The sequence below is a fragment of the Fringilla coelebs genome (genome assembly GCF_963513975.1).
Source record: "Fringilla coelebs genome assembly, chromosome: Z".
Taxonomy (NCBI): domain Eukaryota; kingdom Metazoa; phylum Chordata; class Aves; order Passeriformes; family Fringillidae; genus Fringilla; species Fringilla coelebs.
This window is the reverse complement of record NC_140031.1, coordinates 47,521,909-47,538,026: the sequence shown is the minus strand read 5'-3', so window position 1 is coordinate 47,538,026 and position 16,118 is coordinate 47,521,909. Positions and strand designations below refer to the sequence as shown.

The window sequence follows — 16,118 nt, the reverse complement described above, 5'->3', positions numbered from 1 at the left end:
AGATAAATTCTTCCATCCTTCTGAATACAGCTTTTTAAAAAACAATCAACATTTCCGGACCAAAAAATGAGGTCTAGAAGTTCTTTTTATGGAAGGCACCAGGAGCTAAAGCCACATGGGCCACCTTCTTGCATTTACAGAAAGGTATAGACTTGCATAAGTGGCAATTGTTATTGCTTCATCTGATAAGTAGAAATCAGTGTGTGTATATATTTTTTAGTGTGAATATATTTAATATTCACGTTTTTGCTATGAGCAAATAATTTATGTACTATGTTGAGTCAATATGCTCCTGTGATTAAGAACATACTGCAGTAAGTTTATGTAGGTAGTACTAAGATCAAAATGAAGGTGATTTTAATCATCATGTAATTATTTAGCTTTCTTATCATTTATGTTTTTGAAGGCAATTCTGACTGTCACCTTTACGATAATCAGTTAATAAATCCTCATGACTGTTACACCTTTATGCATAGCACTAATCTGAACAAATGGGCTGCTGACAGGTGCAATAAATTGCCAAGAATGAGTGCTGTCAGAGAACAAGTTGTTTCTGTGAACATAGAGAATAAGTAAATCCCATGTCATGCAATTTTATTCAGCTGAAGTTATTTGCAATCCAGTGCAGCGGGATTTATAGCATTATTAATTATTATGAGAAATGCACGTTTATCTTTAAAATGACATTGACTTTTGCATTTATTTTGTGCCAGGAAATTACTTCTGGCTTAATCTATATCTATTTTCATAAGTATTTAGAGATGCTATTGTCTTTTTTCCCATTTGATGCAAATTAAGAAGAAAAGACCTTGTATGTAGCAAATTTATTAAGGCTGTGTATTAATTTTATCTATAGGAAAGTGGCATTTCCCATAATCTCGCTAAATATTGACACAAATACTCAGATTGATTTTGTGAGCATCCATACAATGGATGTTATGAAATACAAAAGTTAAAATACTGAAATTTACTTATTTAAAGTTATAATACCTAATCTGCCATGCCTTGTCTGTTTACTTTTTTTTTTGTGGTAACACAACCATGGAGTGGTTTTCAGGTGTACATAAGTACAAATGATGCGCAACTATGATTCTCTGATTAGTCTGAAAGCATGGGAATATGCTATCAAATTTCTAAATTAAAGTGAGATTTTATTTTAAAAATAAATTATTTATAGTTTGGAGTTTTTCTCCCCTCACTGATTTTTTTGTAATTTTGCTATGGGGGACTGAGCATTATCATAGAGAACTGAATTGTATATGAGTACTCCAACATGCATGTAAAGCTGGGTGAAGGACCCTAAATATGCTACTGTAAGTGTTCCTTCCCAGATCTTTTTCTGGAGGTGTTGTGGAGGCTGTGGTTTATATTGAAATATTGGCAATTTTCTGTTGCCCAGGAAGAAGGTTTTGAATAGTATTTGGGTAGTCCATGTTAATGTTAAACTTGCAAAGTCTTGAAGTTTTCTCAATTTTGCAAAACTGTAAACAAGAGGCTTCCTCTGGAAATAGAAATAGTACTTTATTATGCTGGTCTTTCAAAAATGTTTTTTGCATTGCTGTTTGAAAATTTGTTCATGTGGAACTTTGGAAAGATATATTATAGTAAAAATGTAAACATAATGGTCAATATGCTGTTGTAATTTTGACTTAACTTTGTGCATGTGAGTCACAGCAATTCTGTGCAAACAGAATTGCAGTGAAGAGCACACAACCAGTAGTCTAAGTGTATAATTGTTTATTGATTATACATGATGACTAAAGTTAAATTAATTGCAGATATATTTCTTGATGTAAAATTAACATTACATCTGAAGCATTAAAATCCAAAAATGCTACTGCCAGGTCTGTCTTTGAAAAATCCTGTGATGTGTTGAGCCGTCTCCATTTCTGATTGCTGTCAAAAGGAGACAGACGTAATACTGTGTCTCAAAATTTGGCCTTTAGGTATCCATACCTTATTTATTCCTATCTCAGCACATCTTCACTAATGCAGAGTTAGTAGTGTTTCTACTAGAAACACTGTAGAAACCTGTTCTGCTAGAAAGCCAAAAGAGTTTCAGTGTTTGCTCACAAATCTTCGGTAACTTTCTCTTACCAGATACTTTATTATTTACAACTCTAACTGACAGTTGTTATTGTCATTTCTGACACGAAATGGATAGCATTCTCCAACGTATGCTGAGATACAGAATGCTGCATGCAATCTGGACTGTTTATGAATCCTTCTTCTGACCCTTTGTCTTCTCACATATGGAAGTCTACTTCTTGAAGAGTGGCAAAATAAGAGGAAGGGAGAAGGAAATAAGGAATGGCCAGTTTAGACATGAGGAGCATGACAGTGTGTAGAAAATGGTGAAGAGTGCAAATAGGGTTTTGTGACAATATATGAAAGGCACAGATTGGAGTTGTGTGAAAGCTCTTGCTAAATTTCTTGGGCCAACTTGTGAGGAAAGAATTATGTAGGGAGACATAATGTTCATCAAAGCAGTAGACTGATTTAGGAGATGAAAGTGTTAATTTTGCTGCAGAGAAATTGCACCGGTAACAGAACTAACAGTCTGTAGTATGTGGTTGTGCCATGGGGACAATCTTGGAAATATCACATCAGAAACCAATTGTAAGTAATTTCTGCCTGTGCAATGTGAAAAGTAAATCTGTAATTTTATAGTGAAGAACTATGCTTAGGAAAAAGTTAATCTGTCATTTCAAAATCCATCAGCAGGTTATTGTAGCATGGACTGTATTTCTTTTAGCAAGCAATAAACAGTAATTCTGTATTCAGGCATTGCTTGGTGACTGGTAAAATAGTATTTCATGGAGCTCTCATATTTCTGTTACCATGACTGACTTACCCCAAACTGCAGGGCTCTTTCCTGCCCTCCGTGTGTTGCTATCTGGCAACTGACAGCACTGTTCTTCAAGTCCTGCTGAGGTGTCCTCTCCCAGCTGCCCAGGGATCCTCTCCAGCTTCCCCAGCTAAGCACCACTCTTGTCCTTAGTCAATGTCCTACTTAGCTGAGATACTGTCTCCTACCACTTTGGGAGCTTCCCTGATTTTCAGTCTAGCACCTCTATCAACCACTTACCCCAAGTGTCATGTGGAGTCCATAATTTAATTTCTTTCTCATTATCTTTACAGTTAAAAATGTCACGCTCCGATTCTTCTAAGAAATTCACATTACTGCAGTCAACACTCAGTGTTTCTGAGATATGTCATTTTCTGCTAGTGCTTTGCAAAATTTTCCCTCTCCTTTTGTTTCTTGGTTTTACTGGAACATTTTAATCTGCTCATAAAGGGTATGGAGTCTCACAAATTGTAGCAGTTCATGCCTTGCTGCTTCTGATGTGTGTCCAGCTCAGTTCTAATTGTGGAATCACACAGTTTCCTCTCCTTGGCATCCTTTGGAGCAGCATAGACCTGGATCACAGTGGAGTTAAAAATCTGTGCTCCTGAACAAGTCATGATGGTAATTAAGTTGCCTGGTTTGTAGCCAAGTGGTGCTTTTCTGTCCCTATCACTTAGGATTGTGCCAGTTCCTCTTTTATGCTTTATTTTGTCATGTGAGAAAACGATTCCACTATCTGCTGTCTCTCACTTGCCTGGCCACCTGGCTTTTAAGAGGCCTTCTATGTCATGTCGCTACCTTTGTAATTCATTCATTAGCAAGAATATTTCACCAGGGTGCCAACACAGTCTTACATTCCAGGTTCTGTTAGAACTAAAGAGGGGAGGTGATTTTTACCTGTTAGACATGCTGATAATAAAATACTACATATAGTTCTGCCTTCCACACTTTAAAAAGGATGCAGGAGAATTTCACTGGATCAGAAAAGTTATAAAAAGTCATTTGAGGGCTGTAGGAGATATGTTCCTAGGAAATGTATAGGGAGCTGAAGGTGCTTAGCATATCAAAAGGAAGATCAAGAAGAGATATGATTATAGTGTATGAGTTCCTTCGCTAGAAGAAAACATGAAACACTAAAGGGTTTTTCAACTGGTAAGGAAAGGCATAAAAAGAACCAAAGGCCAGATATATTCAAATTAAAAATAAATCTGAAATATATTTCTAAAATTTTGTGTGATTAACACATTGAACACAGTTTCAGACAAGTGGTAGATTCCCCTTGAACCTTCAAATCTTCCTCCATGGGAGCTGTACCCTGTTTTTGAGCAATTCATCTGTGATAACTTTGGTGCATGAGCTTGTTGCACTTTATGGCTTTTCTCCCTTCTGATCTCTCAAGTCCTGAAAATCCAGCTACACATGGTGCCTGGTAGTGTTCGCATGCAGAACTGATAGGTGGGATATGTGGCCCTATACCTCTTTCCGAAAGGCCAGCCAGCCAGGGAAATTGTTCCAGTGCTTCTGCTTGCCACTTGAAATGCTGAAACCCATGTGCACTGAAGGGGCCATACAGCATGGAACATACAAAAAAACTCAAACTGCACTAAAAACTACAGATACCTGCAATGTGATTGATAGTCATGCTTGGAAATCTGTCTGTGGAGTTAACAGCAAATTTTTTTCAATAATTCTTCAGGCTGATCTCATTACAGGTGGAAAAAGTCTTTGCCTTTACCAGCACCATGTAAATAATAATCCCTTAAGAAACAGGATTGTACAAAGTTACTATTTTCTCATGCTTCCACTGTGACAGCTGCTGGTCATATGCAGCTTATGACTGTAATTTTTCATGATCCTCAATTTGAGAATACGGGACAAAAATTTCTCATTCATTCTGCACCACTTTCTGGTAACGTGCAATTTCACCTTCATCCTCAAAGCATCTTTGTTCTCCCTGGAGACACAGTTGTAGGAAACAAACATCTTTTTAGAGAACATCTTAACTGATACAAAAGTCAGCATTGCTAAAGCTTTAAAGCTTGGAATACTTGAATATAATTTCAGTAAAATATAAAGGGACATTGTCAGCTTGAGCTTTCCAAAGATATTTACATTTAGAAAACAGATATTTTTCAAACAGATGCTTATTTTTGGAAATATTTTGTTAGCTTCAGTCCTTCTAAAAAAATGTACAAAAAGGAGTTTTGTAGTTTTCCAGTTGTCAAGATTATTATAGGATAGGGTTAGTGTTTAGGTAATACCTTAATAAAACCAGAGTTCCTTCACTTTTTTGGTCCCATACAAAGATCTGATGAGGACAGAGGAGAAGGAACAAAAAATTATTCAATTTTTTTTCATCATTAAAAAATCAACTATTAATGGGAAAAAATTGCAATTTTTCTTACTGTGTCTGTAGATTGGAAAGTCTTACCATTTTACTGAAGTGCATGTGTTGTAAATAGTCTCTTCATGTGCTGGGTGCTCCTTAAGCCTTGGCAGTTTCAAGTTAGGCACATGTAAGCTGCATCTCCTTGAAGGCCAGGGCAGAGCACCTGGCATAGAGTGAGAAATCTGCTTTCATCTGACCATGTGTGCATAAAAGTGCTCTTAATCTGGACTCCTGTAAAGTGCAAAGATGACAGTCCTTAATGGAATAACCCTATATTTTTATCAAATTTTCTGAGGGTACTTGAGAGAATAATTTTCCTTTAAAATGGTTAAGGCTTTTTACTGGAAAAAATTTTCCAGATCACTTCCTACCTTTGTATGATTTTAGGAAATAATAAGCTGGTAATGGCCTGTTCATGAAGATTTATCAAGCAGGTGATAGATTCATATTTTTCAGGTAATCTGTTCTAGATGTGATGCTATTAGAAATATTACATTTCTTTAAGAAAGGTTCACAGGTAAAAGCAAATTGCCAGTTGCTGCTTTCAGCCTAAATAAAAAAACTGGACTACTCATATTGCTAAAGTTTGTAGCTTCAAGAATTGAAGAAATTAGATCTAGTAGCCCTGGTGTAGACCTTGTAATTTTATACTCATTTGGGTTTTTTTCTGATGGATATATATGGGGTAGCTTTTGTTGCCTATTTTAGCTTTTGTTGCCTATTTTTGAGTGAAGGGTGGATTATTTCTCCATTAGTATCATAATGACTTTCTGAGTCTTTTACTGATTTTAAGAGAGTTGAGACTCGTTCTTTAAATGTTTATTAGTTGAAGACTCAATATTGTTGCTGAGTCCTATTTTTGAGGGGTATCAGTTTTGAAATAAATTCTTGAAGAGTATTTAATACTGGGGATATTTTAACCTGATACAGCTTTGATTGTTTAATTACAATATTTGGTGTCTTTAAGGAGGGTTTTAAATCCCTCACTGCATCCTAAATAAGAATTTGACTGTTTATGTACACGTATGAAGCTTGTATGGACTATCAGCTTGCACTGATAGCAACAGCTTTATTTTTCCTTACTATTGTAATTTAATTTCTCACTCCCTAACATCCAAAGAGTTCAAAAGAGAAGAAAAGCATTAAGCTCAGCTACATGAGTTAGAAATTTTTTTATTGTAAGATAATTGAACCTTCTTACTGCATGAGCTTTGCACTAGTTATATGAATTGCACAACGGGCAGTAAACGTCTCTGAAAAAACAAAAGACAGTTTTCCTGTAGTAAATCTGATTTGCCTGGGATAGCACAATGCTCATTTTATAAGGCTGCATTTATTCTCATAATTAGCTATTTCCTATTCTTTAATGGCCGTATTTTCATGTCTGCCACCTTCATGGTTTATTGGCCCTGCAGTGACCACATTATTTTTTGTCTTCAAAATTAATTGGCATCTTACAAAAAGAGTTTGCTTGATGTTTAGTTTAGTGAATTTGTGGCATATAGTACATATGCTTGTCACATTAAATAATTGCTGTTGAAAGTAGAGTGTACAGTGTCTAACCTACACATAGAATATATACATTTATTTTATTTCAGTATTATTGGTGTTATTATTTAGAGCAAAAAGTTGGCAAAACTCATTTTGGGATGCTATAAGTATTCTGAATAGTGCTTTTTCATAGAAATTCCTGTCCAATGCAAATTGACACTACACTTGACACAGACACTGAATTTCAATTCATGCTCAGAGTTGCAGTCTAGGAAAGTTGAAACTTGTGCATTGTACAAATTAAAGTATTAAATCATTTAAGCTGTGCACAGACTAATCGATGTTAAGATATTATTTTTTTATTTAAAAGGTTTTATTTTTCTCTTGTGTAGCAGAAATACTTTTTTCCTTCCTTTACCTTAAATTTCTAAAGCTGTTGCAATTGCTGTCTGGCATGTATGGAATCATTCTTCATTAGTTCAGTGTATAGTAGAGCCAGAGTTACTCAGAAGGGGATCAAGCAGGGCAGATTTGCTTCAGCCACTCTGCACACACTCTGTACAGTTATATGTAGTCCCTGCTCATTACAGCCTGAGACATTTTATTATATAGGGGGTTGTGGCATCAGATTTTACCCTGGGTGCCAGCATGAGGATTTGACCCACACACAGCTTAGTGCATGAGAGCTGAGCCTTTCAGGAGGTGCATAAGTTGAGTTTTTCAATGCTCAGTCATATTTATGCCATGACAATTAAATCCATGTAGAATTCTATTTTTTAAGAAAGGGGATTTTACTATTCTTAGGTGAAAACTGTTCACGTGAGAACTTATGTTTTGCATGTATACTAGGTGTAATTACACCTCTTGCATGCAGGAGGTGTAATTAAAAGTAAAATTTGCATCTGAGCTGGATTTTTAAAAATTTTGTTTGACTGCATTTGAGTAAGGAATATTAGCTAAACCTTGATTCTGATGTCTTCACATTCTTATTAATATTGATTTTTCATTTCAAAACTGTTTGTGTGGCTCTAAAAAAAAAAGAAATTAAGGGTGTGGGATAAAACTGAAGATAAATTAAGATTTTTTTTCAGAAGCTGGATGGGAGTTTCTGCTTAGCTGGATTTTTTGTCCATTTGAATGCAAGTGAACCAATGGGCTCTTGTTTGGTGTGAGAAAAACCACATGCTGATGGAGAATGTATGTTTCTAGGTGCCAGATTGACCTGTCAACCCTGAGTAAAGAACAAACCCACAAGTTGGAGATGCCACTAGAGGAGGGAGAGGGATACCTGGTGTTGCTGGTCACTCTCACAGCCTCAGCTGCAGTCACTATATCTGACCTCTCCATCAACTCCCTGGAGGACCAGAAGGAGCGAGAGGAGATTCTGAAGAGATATGTATGAAGTTTTCTTTCATCCTTTCTTAGCAAAATATTGGCCTGTATAAAAAATGACTATAGTGAGGGGAAAAATCTAAATATATCTCTTCTCTTCTATTCACACCTAGCCAATGACAATCATTTAAACTAGTTATTAATATACAAATAGTTACAGCCAGAACAGGTAACATCAAGAAGACTACAAATGCTATTCATACAATAATGTTATTTTTTTACATGGTAGTTGAATTGTTTGATAAGGTGTCACATAATGAAGGTAATTTTACAGCCTTGCAGATAATTTTTACCAAGCACAAAGTGGCTAAGGGATCATTCAGCAGCTCAACAGTCTCTACTGATTGTTTATGCCAAATAATTTGAGGTGCTAATGGTTTTCAGGGTTTTTTTTGGATCATCTGTTAAAGGGCAAGAAAACTTATTTTTTGTCTTAATATTAGAGGCTGAAGCACATAAAAATAATAATTTCAAACAATGTTTCCATTTTAAAATATTCTGAAGCAGATTATTTTAATTTCCCAGCATCCTTACATTACACAGAATCTTTGTAATTTTATCAAAGCAACAGAGAGGGGAGCTCTTACTCCAGCATTTGCTAATACCTAAATCACTAAAAGTAACTGTCTCACTGCACATGAAGAAAGAAAGAAAAAAAATGCTATTTCCACTTGCAATTACAAAGCTTTTATTGTACAATGCTGCCAGGTGTTTAGAAGGGCTTCTCTAGACACTCAGCCATTAAACCAACCTCTGCCTATCAAAGAGGCTGCTTAATTTATTTTTGAGGTTTTAAAATATTCCTATTCCATGACGGACATCCTTTCAATAACTGAATTTAATAAAGATGTACCTTATCAGGCTGTGCAGATAACATGAAGTCCTAGTACTAATGCTATACAATATTCTTCAAACAGATTAGCAGGATGTGTGCTTCAGCAAATTTATTCTGTCTATCTCCACTGAATCAGCTGTCTGCTAATGCTTGTACAACTCACACACCAATAGTGTTATTATTATAAACACGGTTTAATAGAGGTGACTTAGTGAGGCTAAATATAATATTCCAAAATGAATTGAAGGCTAAGATATTGTCCACCATCTCTGAAAAATAATTATAATTAAGAGGTACTGTACATTTTGGAATCCACCAAGATAGTCTGTGGTTGTCAAAATAGATGTCTATAAGTATAATAATTTTTTGATGGATATGTTTTTGAGGTGCCATAGTTCCTGCTACCAAGAGCAACAATAACATATTTCTGTGGCTTTTTCTGTGTGATGATATGGCAGACAAGTGATACTGATGGTTTTGATTATTTCAGTAGCAGTATAGAAACATGTTGCAACTATACTGTTAATAATTTTTCCTAAATCCTCAATTTTTTGTCCCCAATGTAAAGCATAATTATGTGGCATAAGATACATCTGGTTTATTCCTGTTTCCTGTAGATACAAGGATATGTGTCTGTTCATTCACATTGGTGTATGCATTTGAAAACATTTAAATTTTAGAAAGATGTTCATATTGCAGAGGTATGAGTTTCTTATTGTGTGGTTCTGAAAATTGTGGCATTTACATACTTTTTTGATAAATTCTACTGGTTTTATTACAATTACCAGCAGAAGAAAGAAATTACCAAGATTAACTTAATTCAAGTAGTTTATTTTCACTGATGTTAAATTTGACTTTGGTATTCATACCTGCACTTCATAACTAATACAAAGACAACATGTGTAATTAGCAAGATGTAGAGTTCCCTGTTGAGTGGCTGTTTTTTTGGATTTATTTCCTCTTAAAGAAATCTAGCTTCCATTTGAGAAATGTATTTTGCACCCTTTCTACAGCCAAAAACAGTTAATGAGCTGACCTTGCCATCAGATCAAATAGCCTTAGAAAATGACTCTATTACTGTCACTTAACCATTTGTAGCTGAACATCAGAGCCTTACAAATTAAATAGGCATTACTGTTTGAACCATTATTTTACCACGATTGTCTGAAAAGATTAATTCCTTTTGGGGTGAGGAGGGGGGCACATTAATGGGTACAGACCAAGAGAGATTGTATGACCTTTTCAGAACTGGTGTGCTGAACTCATGGTCCCCCTTGTCACAGTTTAAAAACCAGAGGAGCTAGTTTAGAGAAGTTGTTAGCATTCCATTTTTATTATGACATTTCACAGTCATCCGATTTAATGTCCCTTGACCAGATTGTCCACTGTGAGACGATGGGCTTGAAATGTTATTTAGAGCATTGATAAAAGGTGAGCAGTTCTAAGATGACAGCGAGTCATGAGGCTGGTGGTGTGACATTAATTTTCTCCATAACAGAGATGGAATAAGACGTCATGGTGACAAGCTGTCAATCAGTACTAGCCCCTCAGTGTATCTCAATGCCATGGGATGGGGTATTGCTTCTCCCATAATAGAGCTGAACTGAGATGCTCTTCCTGACAGCTGCTGCAGCCATACAGAAAATATATTATACAGCCTTTCATTAAAAAAATAAAGAAGACTCATCTCCAGAGCATTTCAGTCTTTTCCCGTCTATTGAGGGCTGAAAAGATTCCCAGCAAATCACAGATTCCTCTGCTATGAAAATTCTAGGCTTCAGAAACTATGTCGATTTTTGATAGCTTCAACAATAATCATAAATAAGAAGTCAGAATATAGTCTGACAAATCATTACTTAAAGTAATGTATTTAAAGTAATGTGTTAAAGTAATTTGCTTCTCCAAGAGCCTCTGTTGTGGCATTGTATTCATTTTCATCAGTCTCCTCAGTCAGTATGTGCAGTAAATGAATTGAAGCCAGCTACTTTCTGGAAATAAAAGTTCAAAAATTCCATGGGATTCTAACACAGATGTCAAAGGGAAATACAGCACTGGCCCCCTTTTGAAGAGTGAGCTAACCAGGATGAAATTTGGAAAAAGGGGACTGTATGGCATCATAGGAAGTGGGTGCCGTTGCTTGCCTTGCTTTGTATTTGGTTTTTGCATTGTTTTATTTCTACAGCTTGATGCTTCTTTTGGTTGTTGCAAAACTTGTGTAGAATGTGGAAACATTTTTGTAACTCCTCTAATTTTCATCATGCGTATTACAGCAGAATTATCTCTGTTCTGGTACTAGTTCTGATAAGAAGCTTCCAAACCCTGATCATCATTATAATAAATGAGGTTTGCAAAGATGCTTTTGAATTACACCAATGCTATCTGTAATACCATCTCTGTTACTCTCAGCTAGTAAGCATATAAGCAAGGTGTTGAGTGTGTGCTGATTAAAGTTGACCACCAGTGTTTTGAAGTAATATTTATGATGATTACCTTATTAAAATTGGTTAAAATTTATTCACTGTTACCCTGCTATAACGTGATGCATGTATGTAACATATGGGCTGCTATACTGAATTGGATTTTTAAGTTCAGTGTAGCAATGTCAAATCTTGACTGTAAACAGTAAATGGTCAGCTGGGGTTTGTGAAATTAGTATCAGTGTGATTTAACTGTTAGAATTGTCTTAATTAATTAGAAAGACAGGGATGCATTTTGTATGTCTAACATCTTAATGGGTAGATTTTCTGTGCAAAAGCATACTGTTTTTGCAAGCTGACATTTAATATTTCATTTTAATAGCATCTGTGGTTTTTAGATTCAGTGATGAAATTTATTCTCGTTTCCCATAACAGTAAATTTTGCTTTTGTAATAAATTAAGGAATTGTTGATTTGATATTTTCCCTGATGCTAGCTTTTTGTAGAAATCTGGACATTTTCATAGGCAGTGGAAAAGTTTCACCACATTAAAATTTTAGGGAGGACCATAGGCATTGAATACATTAGTCTGGATTTTAAAATATTTCAAAATAAAGGTATGGGCTAGTATTTATGAACAAAATTTGCATTCGTTGTTTTATCATTTAAAACTCTGCAAATTTTAAATAATACTGAAAGGTAGAGTTTGAGAATTGTAGCATGTCACACCTAATTAGTGCAATACTCCCAGTTTGTTAGTTTTAGTTACTTGAAAATAGAGCAGCAGTTGAACATGGTTTTTAATAAGCTTTCTAAATCTGTGTTGGATGAATAAATGCAAGTGTTAGTGTAGTGAACTCCTTTTTCTTCCTCTTCTTAATACATGTAGATATTGAAGAAATTTATGCTAAAAATATGATTTGTGTTAAGAGCTTTCTGCCATGGAATTGAAACATGTTTTAATTTTTTTTTTACCCTTTCTGCATGTGATTATTATGACAGTTATTAAGTAGTTGTTATTCTCTTTTGATTGCTTTTGCTGATGTTATTCACCAGCTTATTATAGGTGTATATGGTATATGCAAACTTGCATGTAATAATCAACTACAAAAATCTATATTGTCCATAGGACACTGCTCAAGATAATATTGGAGCCATCAGAGGGAAAATATGAACATAGTTCTTGCAAAATAATTCAGAGAGAGGAATTGTTTCATTTTTTGTGTTAATTTCTTAATATACTGCTATAATTTAAAATTTTGAAGTACAGTTATTCCCATAGTATCAGGGGATTAATTCCCCAGAATTTATGTTACAATCAATCATATTCTAACTCTTCCGTTGTAATTTTCATTGATAAGTTAAAGTTGCAAAATATAGGAAGAAATGCAAACAACTGCACATTCTTTAGCAAATACGATTTGAAAGTCTGAGTATGCAGGCAGAATTACAGTAACTTAAATCTGGGCAAGGGAGGAGAGTATTAATATTGCTTTTGCTTTGTCTCTTTTGCAATACAGAATATTTTTTTATTATTTTTTTTTAGAGTCCAATGATGATGTTCCATAACATCAGCGATGTGGGATTTCTTCAGGTGAAGGTCATCAGGGCAGAAGCATTGATGGCAGCTGATGTCACAGGCAAGGATTCATTTAGTTTCTGTGACACTGAATACCATTGTAATATTTGGTGGTTTTAGAACTGGGGAAAAATATGCTGAAACAAACGTTCATGTACAGGTTATGTTCTGTTTGTGCACTTTCACCTTCTGCTCATTAATGAAAACATCTAAACACAAACAAAAGTTTTGTAAGTAAGGCAGCAAATCATTCTAATGCTAGCAGAGCGCTAAGCAGATTATTTCTGATAAAGGTGAAATATACATTTTTCTCCATCAGACATTCTATAAATATTACATAGAAGAAAAGTCTTTTATTTTAGTAGATGAAACCATAAAAAACTATCAACATTAAATTCCAAGGTTCAAGGCAAATAAAAGGTTCCAGACTTAGATACTACTTTAAAATTGTTGCCAAAAGAACCACTTGATATCTGTCAGATATTTAGCAAGGCTGCTGTCAGTTTCAGACATTTCAACTGAATGCAATTTGCTGTAGCTACTGCTTATCTTTATAAGATAAGGGAAATAAGATTTTTTTTAAATTTTCTATTTTATGTTATAAGCTGAATAGTTAATTTGACATGTTGCTTTGCAAAATAAAGTATTTCAGACATACTGACCATATTTCTTCAGAAATGTCCGAGTTATCTCCTCTAGGTAACCACCTTCATGCCATAGGAGTTGAATAGAGCAAAATGAGCTACATCTGTATCAGAAAATAGCCATCTCTGATTTAAAATAATAATGAAAATTTTAAAAAATGGGAAGTAAGTAAAAGGAAACTAGAATAAATGTTCTGTTAAAGGAGCAGTTATAGAGCAACTTACTCAGTTTTTAGTAGTTTTGTGATAATTAACATGACTGCCAGTATTTCAGACAAGGTAATAGGGCAAACATTTTATCAGTGCAAACATTTGATCATCCAGTTTGTGGCACACAAAATAACAGATTCTATTTTTGGTGAGGTTGTAGAAATGCTTCTAAAGTCTGGTTTGACCTTATAATCCAATGTTTTCTGAACAGAGAGAGAGATTAAGTTACTCAGGGGCAAATGGGATAATTTAGTCCCTGACCTCATTCAGTCTTCAGCTTTTCCAAATCAGCATGTTATTTCTGCTGGTTGAACAATATTTTTGGAAATATATTTGATTCAATTAAAGATGTAGAGAGCTACCAAAAATTTTCAGACATTGTATTTAGGATGATAGACAGGAAGATGGGGAAGAACATTCACTATCTTCCCTTGTTAGTAAGAAAAAGCATTGATACACGGATGTGTTTTGTAAGATGGCTGCACATTCCAGATGTGACAGAAATCTTGTATATTCTGGACAAAAGTAACTGGGAATTTTGAAAAGAGGATGAAGTGGTTTTATTATCTACTGTTGTAGTTTATAGCTATTTTTAATAACTTGTAGTTATGTACAGGTCATTCATTTAAAATTAAACTTTGAATAGTAATAGTGAGAAATAAAGTAGGTGTTTGGTGATTGTCAATCGATCATGTTTACAAAAATTGTGTAAAAACTTGACCCACCTTTATTCAACTAAGTAATTAGTGTGCTGTCATCAGTGGTGTTATTTACACTGCTAAGGATTGCTTCTAGGACTAAAAGCTAAGGACTAGTTTGTGCATCTTACTGTAATGTGTTTTCAGAGTTAATCTTTTGCCCCTGAGTCTGAAAAGCAGCTGGGACAACTGTATAGTATCTGTGTGTTTTGCTCTGTTTTCTGCCAGCTCAACATATCCCATTTCACTTCCAGGAATCTTTTCATGTGAAGTAATAAATCAAAATTTATTCATTTGAGCTGAGTAGATTTTTTAAATCCTTAATATTCCATTCTTAAACATAAGCACAGAGGGAAAAAGATTTCTGTAATCTTTTAAGTAGCCATCAATCCTGCTACGATTGCAAGGATTTTTTTCCCCCTTTCAAAACATGAAATTTTTCCTTTGTCCCATGCATTGAGCAGCGTTGTAATACTGTTCTAAACTCTGTCTGAATAAAGAGCAGTTGAGACTCCTGTTGAATGAATGAGTAAAAAGCACAAATTACTTTTTAATGAAACCCCCGATTCTACTCGTTTCCTCAGAAAGCTCATAGCCTCTCAGTGGTATGCTAGTAGGTCACTTTAGTTAAGCCCTTAATAAACTGTTGATAGCCAAGGGCAGTTTTTTTTCCTCCACTTTCAACAGCCTAATGTTGGACAGTGCACTTCAAATCCTTAAGTTTAGTAAAGATTTTTTTTTAAAGAGAGTGATTAAGGGTGGTGGTTCGGGTCTCGGCTTACAGCCCCCCTGACATGTACGTGCAATGAATAATGTGCCAAGATGAGCTGAAATTTCAGTTCAGTTGTAGGCAGGGGAGCAAGTAGATGTTACCAGTTTTGAAATGCTGTGCTGCTGGAACATGCCATAAGTGAATATTAAAAATACCCCAGGAAAGTACAGTCAGAGTTCTCAGTCAACCTACTTGCCAGGAGATCTTTGAGAGGAAGAACCACTGAGGGGTTGAGAAACTCCCCACTGGTGCTTGAAAGTTTAACTTGGTTTTTGCCAGAGTTGAAAAATAGGGTATCTTTCAGGACCAGGGCCTTTGGGAAAATTATTTGGTCTCTGAGGTTGTTTCCCCCAGAAAAACAGTGTAGTTCCACGATAAATACACAATTTTAGGGATTCCACCAATGCAAAATTATATTCTGTTGGAAATTGTGGTCATAGCAAATACACCTTTCTGGAAATTATACATTATTTATTATAATTTCTTTGAAAGTGTAATCTAATGAATGGGAAGATATAGAGAATGAAGTTTAATTTTTCCTTCTCTGTCTGAGAAGAAACTTCCAATTGAGTCTCCCATTGTGTTTCAGCTATTCAGTGCATGGGTTTTTTCTCTCTAAATCCTGAGTTAGAAAGAGTTATATTCCTGTTTCCCGAAGTCTTTGCTTGCTCGTGTTATCTCTGGCAGACTTTCTCAAGGATTTGGCTGCTTGTAGAGCCCTGGCAGGTTAGGTGCCGTGCCTACAGTGACATCTTTGATATGAAAAGATTTTCTGGTGGTTCAGTAAAACCTAAAGTATAATGGACTCACCGTGACAGTTGGCTTCTGACATTATACACATGGG

General features: G+C 35.2%; 1 protein-coding gene across 1 annotated transcript in view; it reads left to right on the top strand.

Annotated features, from left to right (window-relative positions):
* Positions 1 to 16,118, top strand: part of MCTP1 (multiple C2 and transmembrane domain containing 1) — a gene marked incomplete at its 3' end in the record, with an annotated part of 214,444 nt that overhangs the window by 90,402 nt on the left and 107,924 nt on the right. The window contains exons 9-10 of the mRNA XM_084224913.1: positions 7,938 to 8,124; positions 12,918 to 13,011. Of these exons, the coding sequence (XP_084081039.1) occupies positions 7,938 to 8,124; positions 12,918 to 13,011 (281 nt within the window). The remainder of the gene's footprint in view (positions 1 to 7,937; positions 8,125 to 12,917; positions 13,012 to 16,118) is intronic.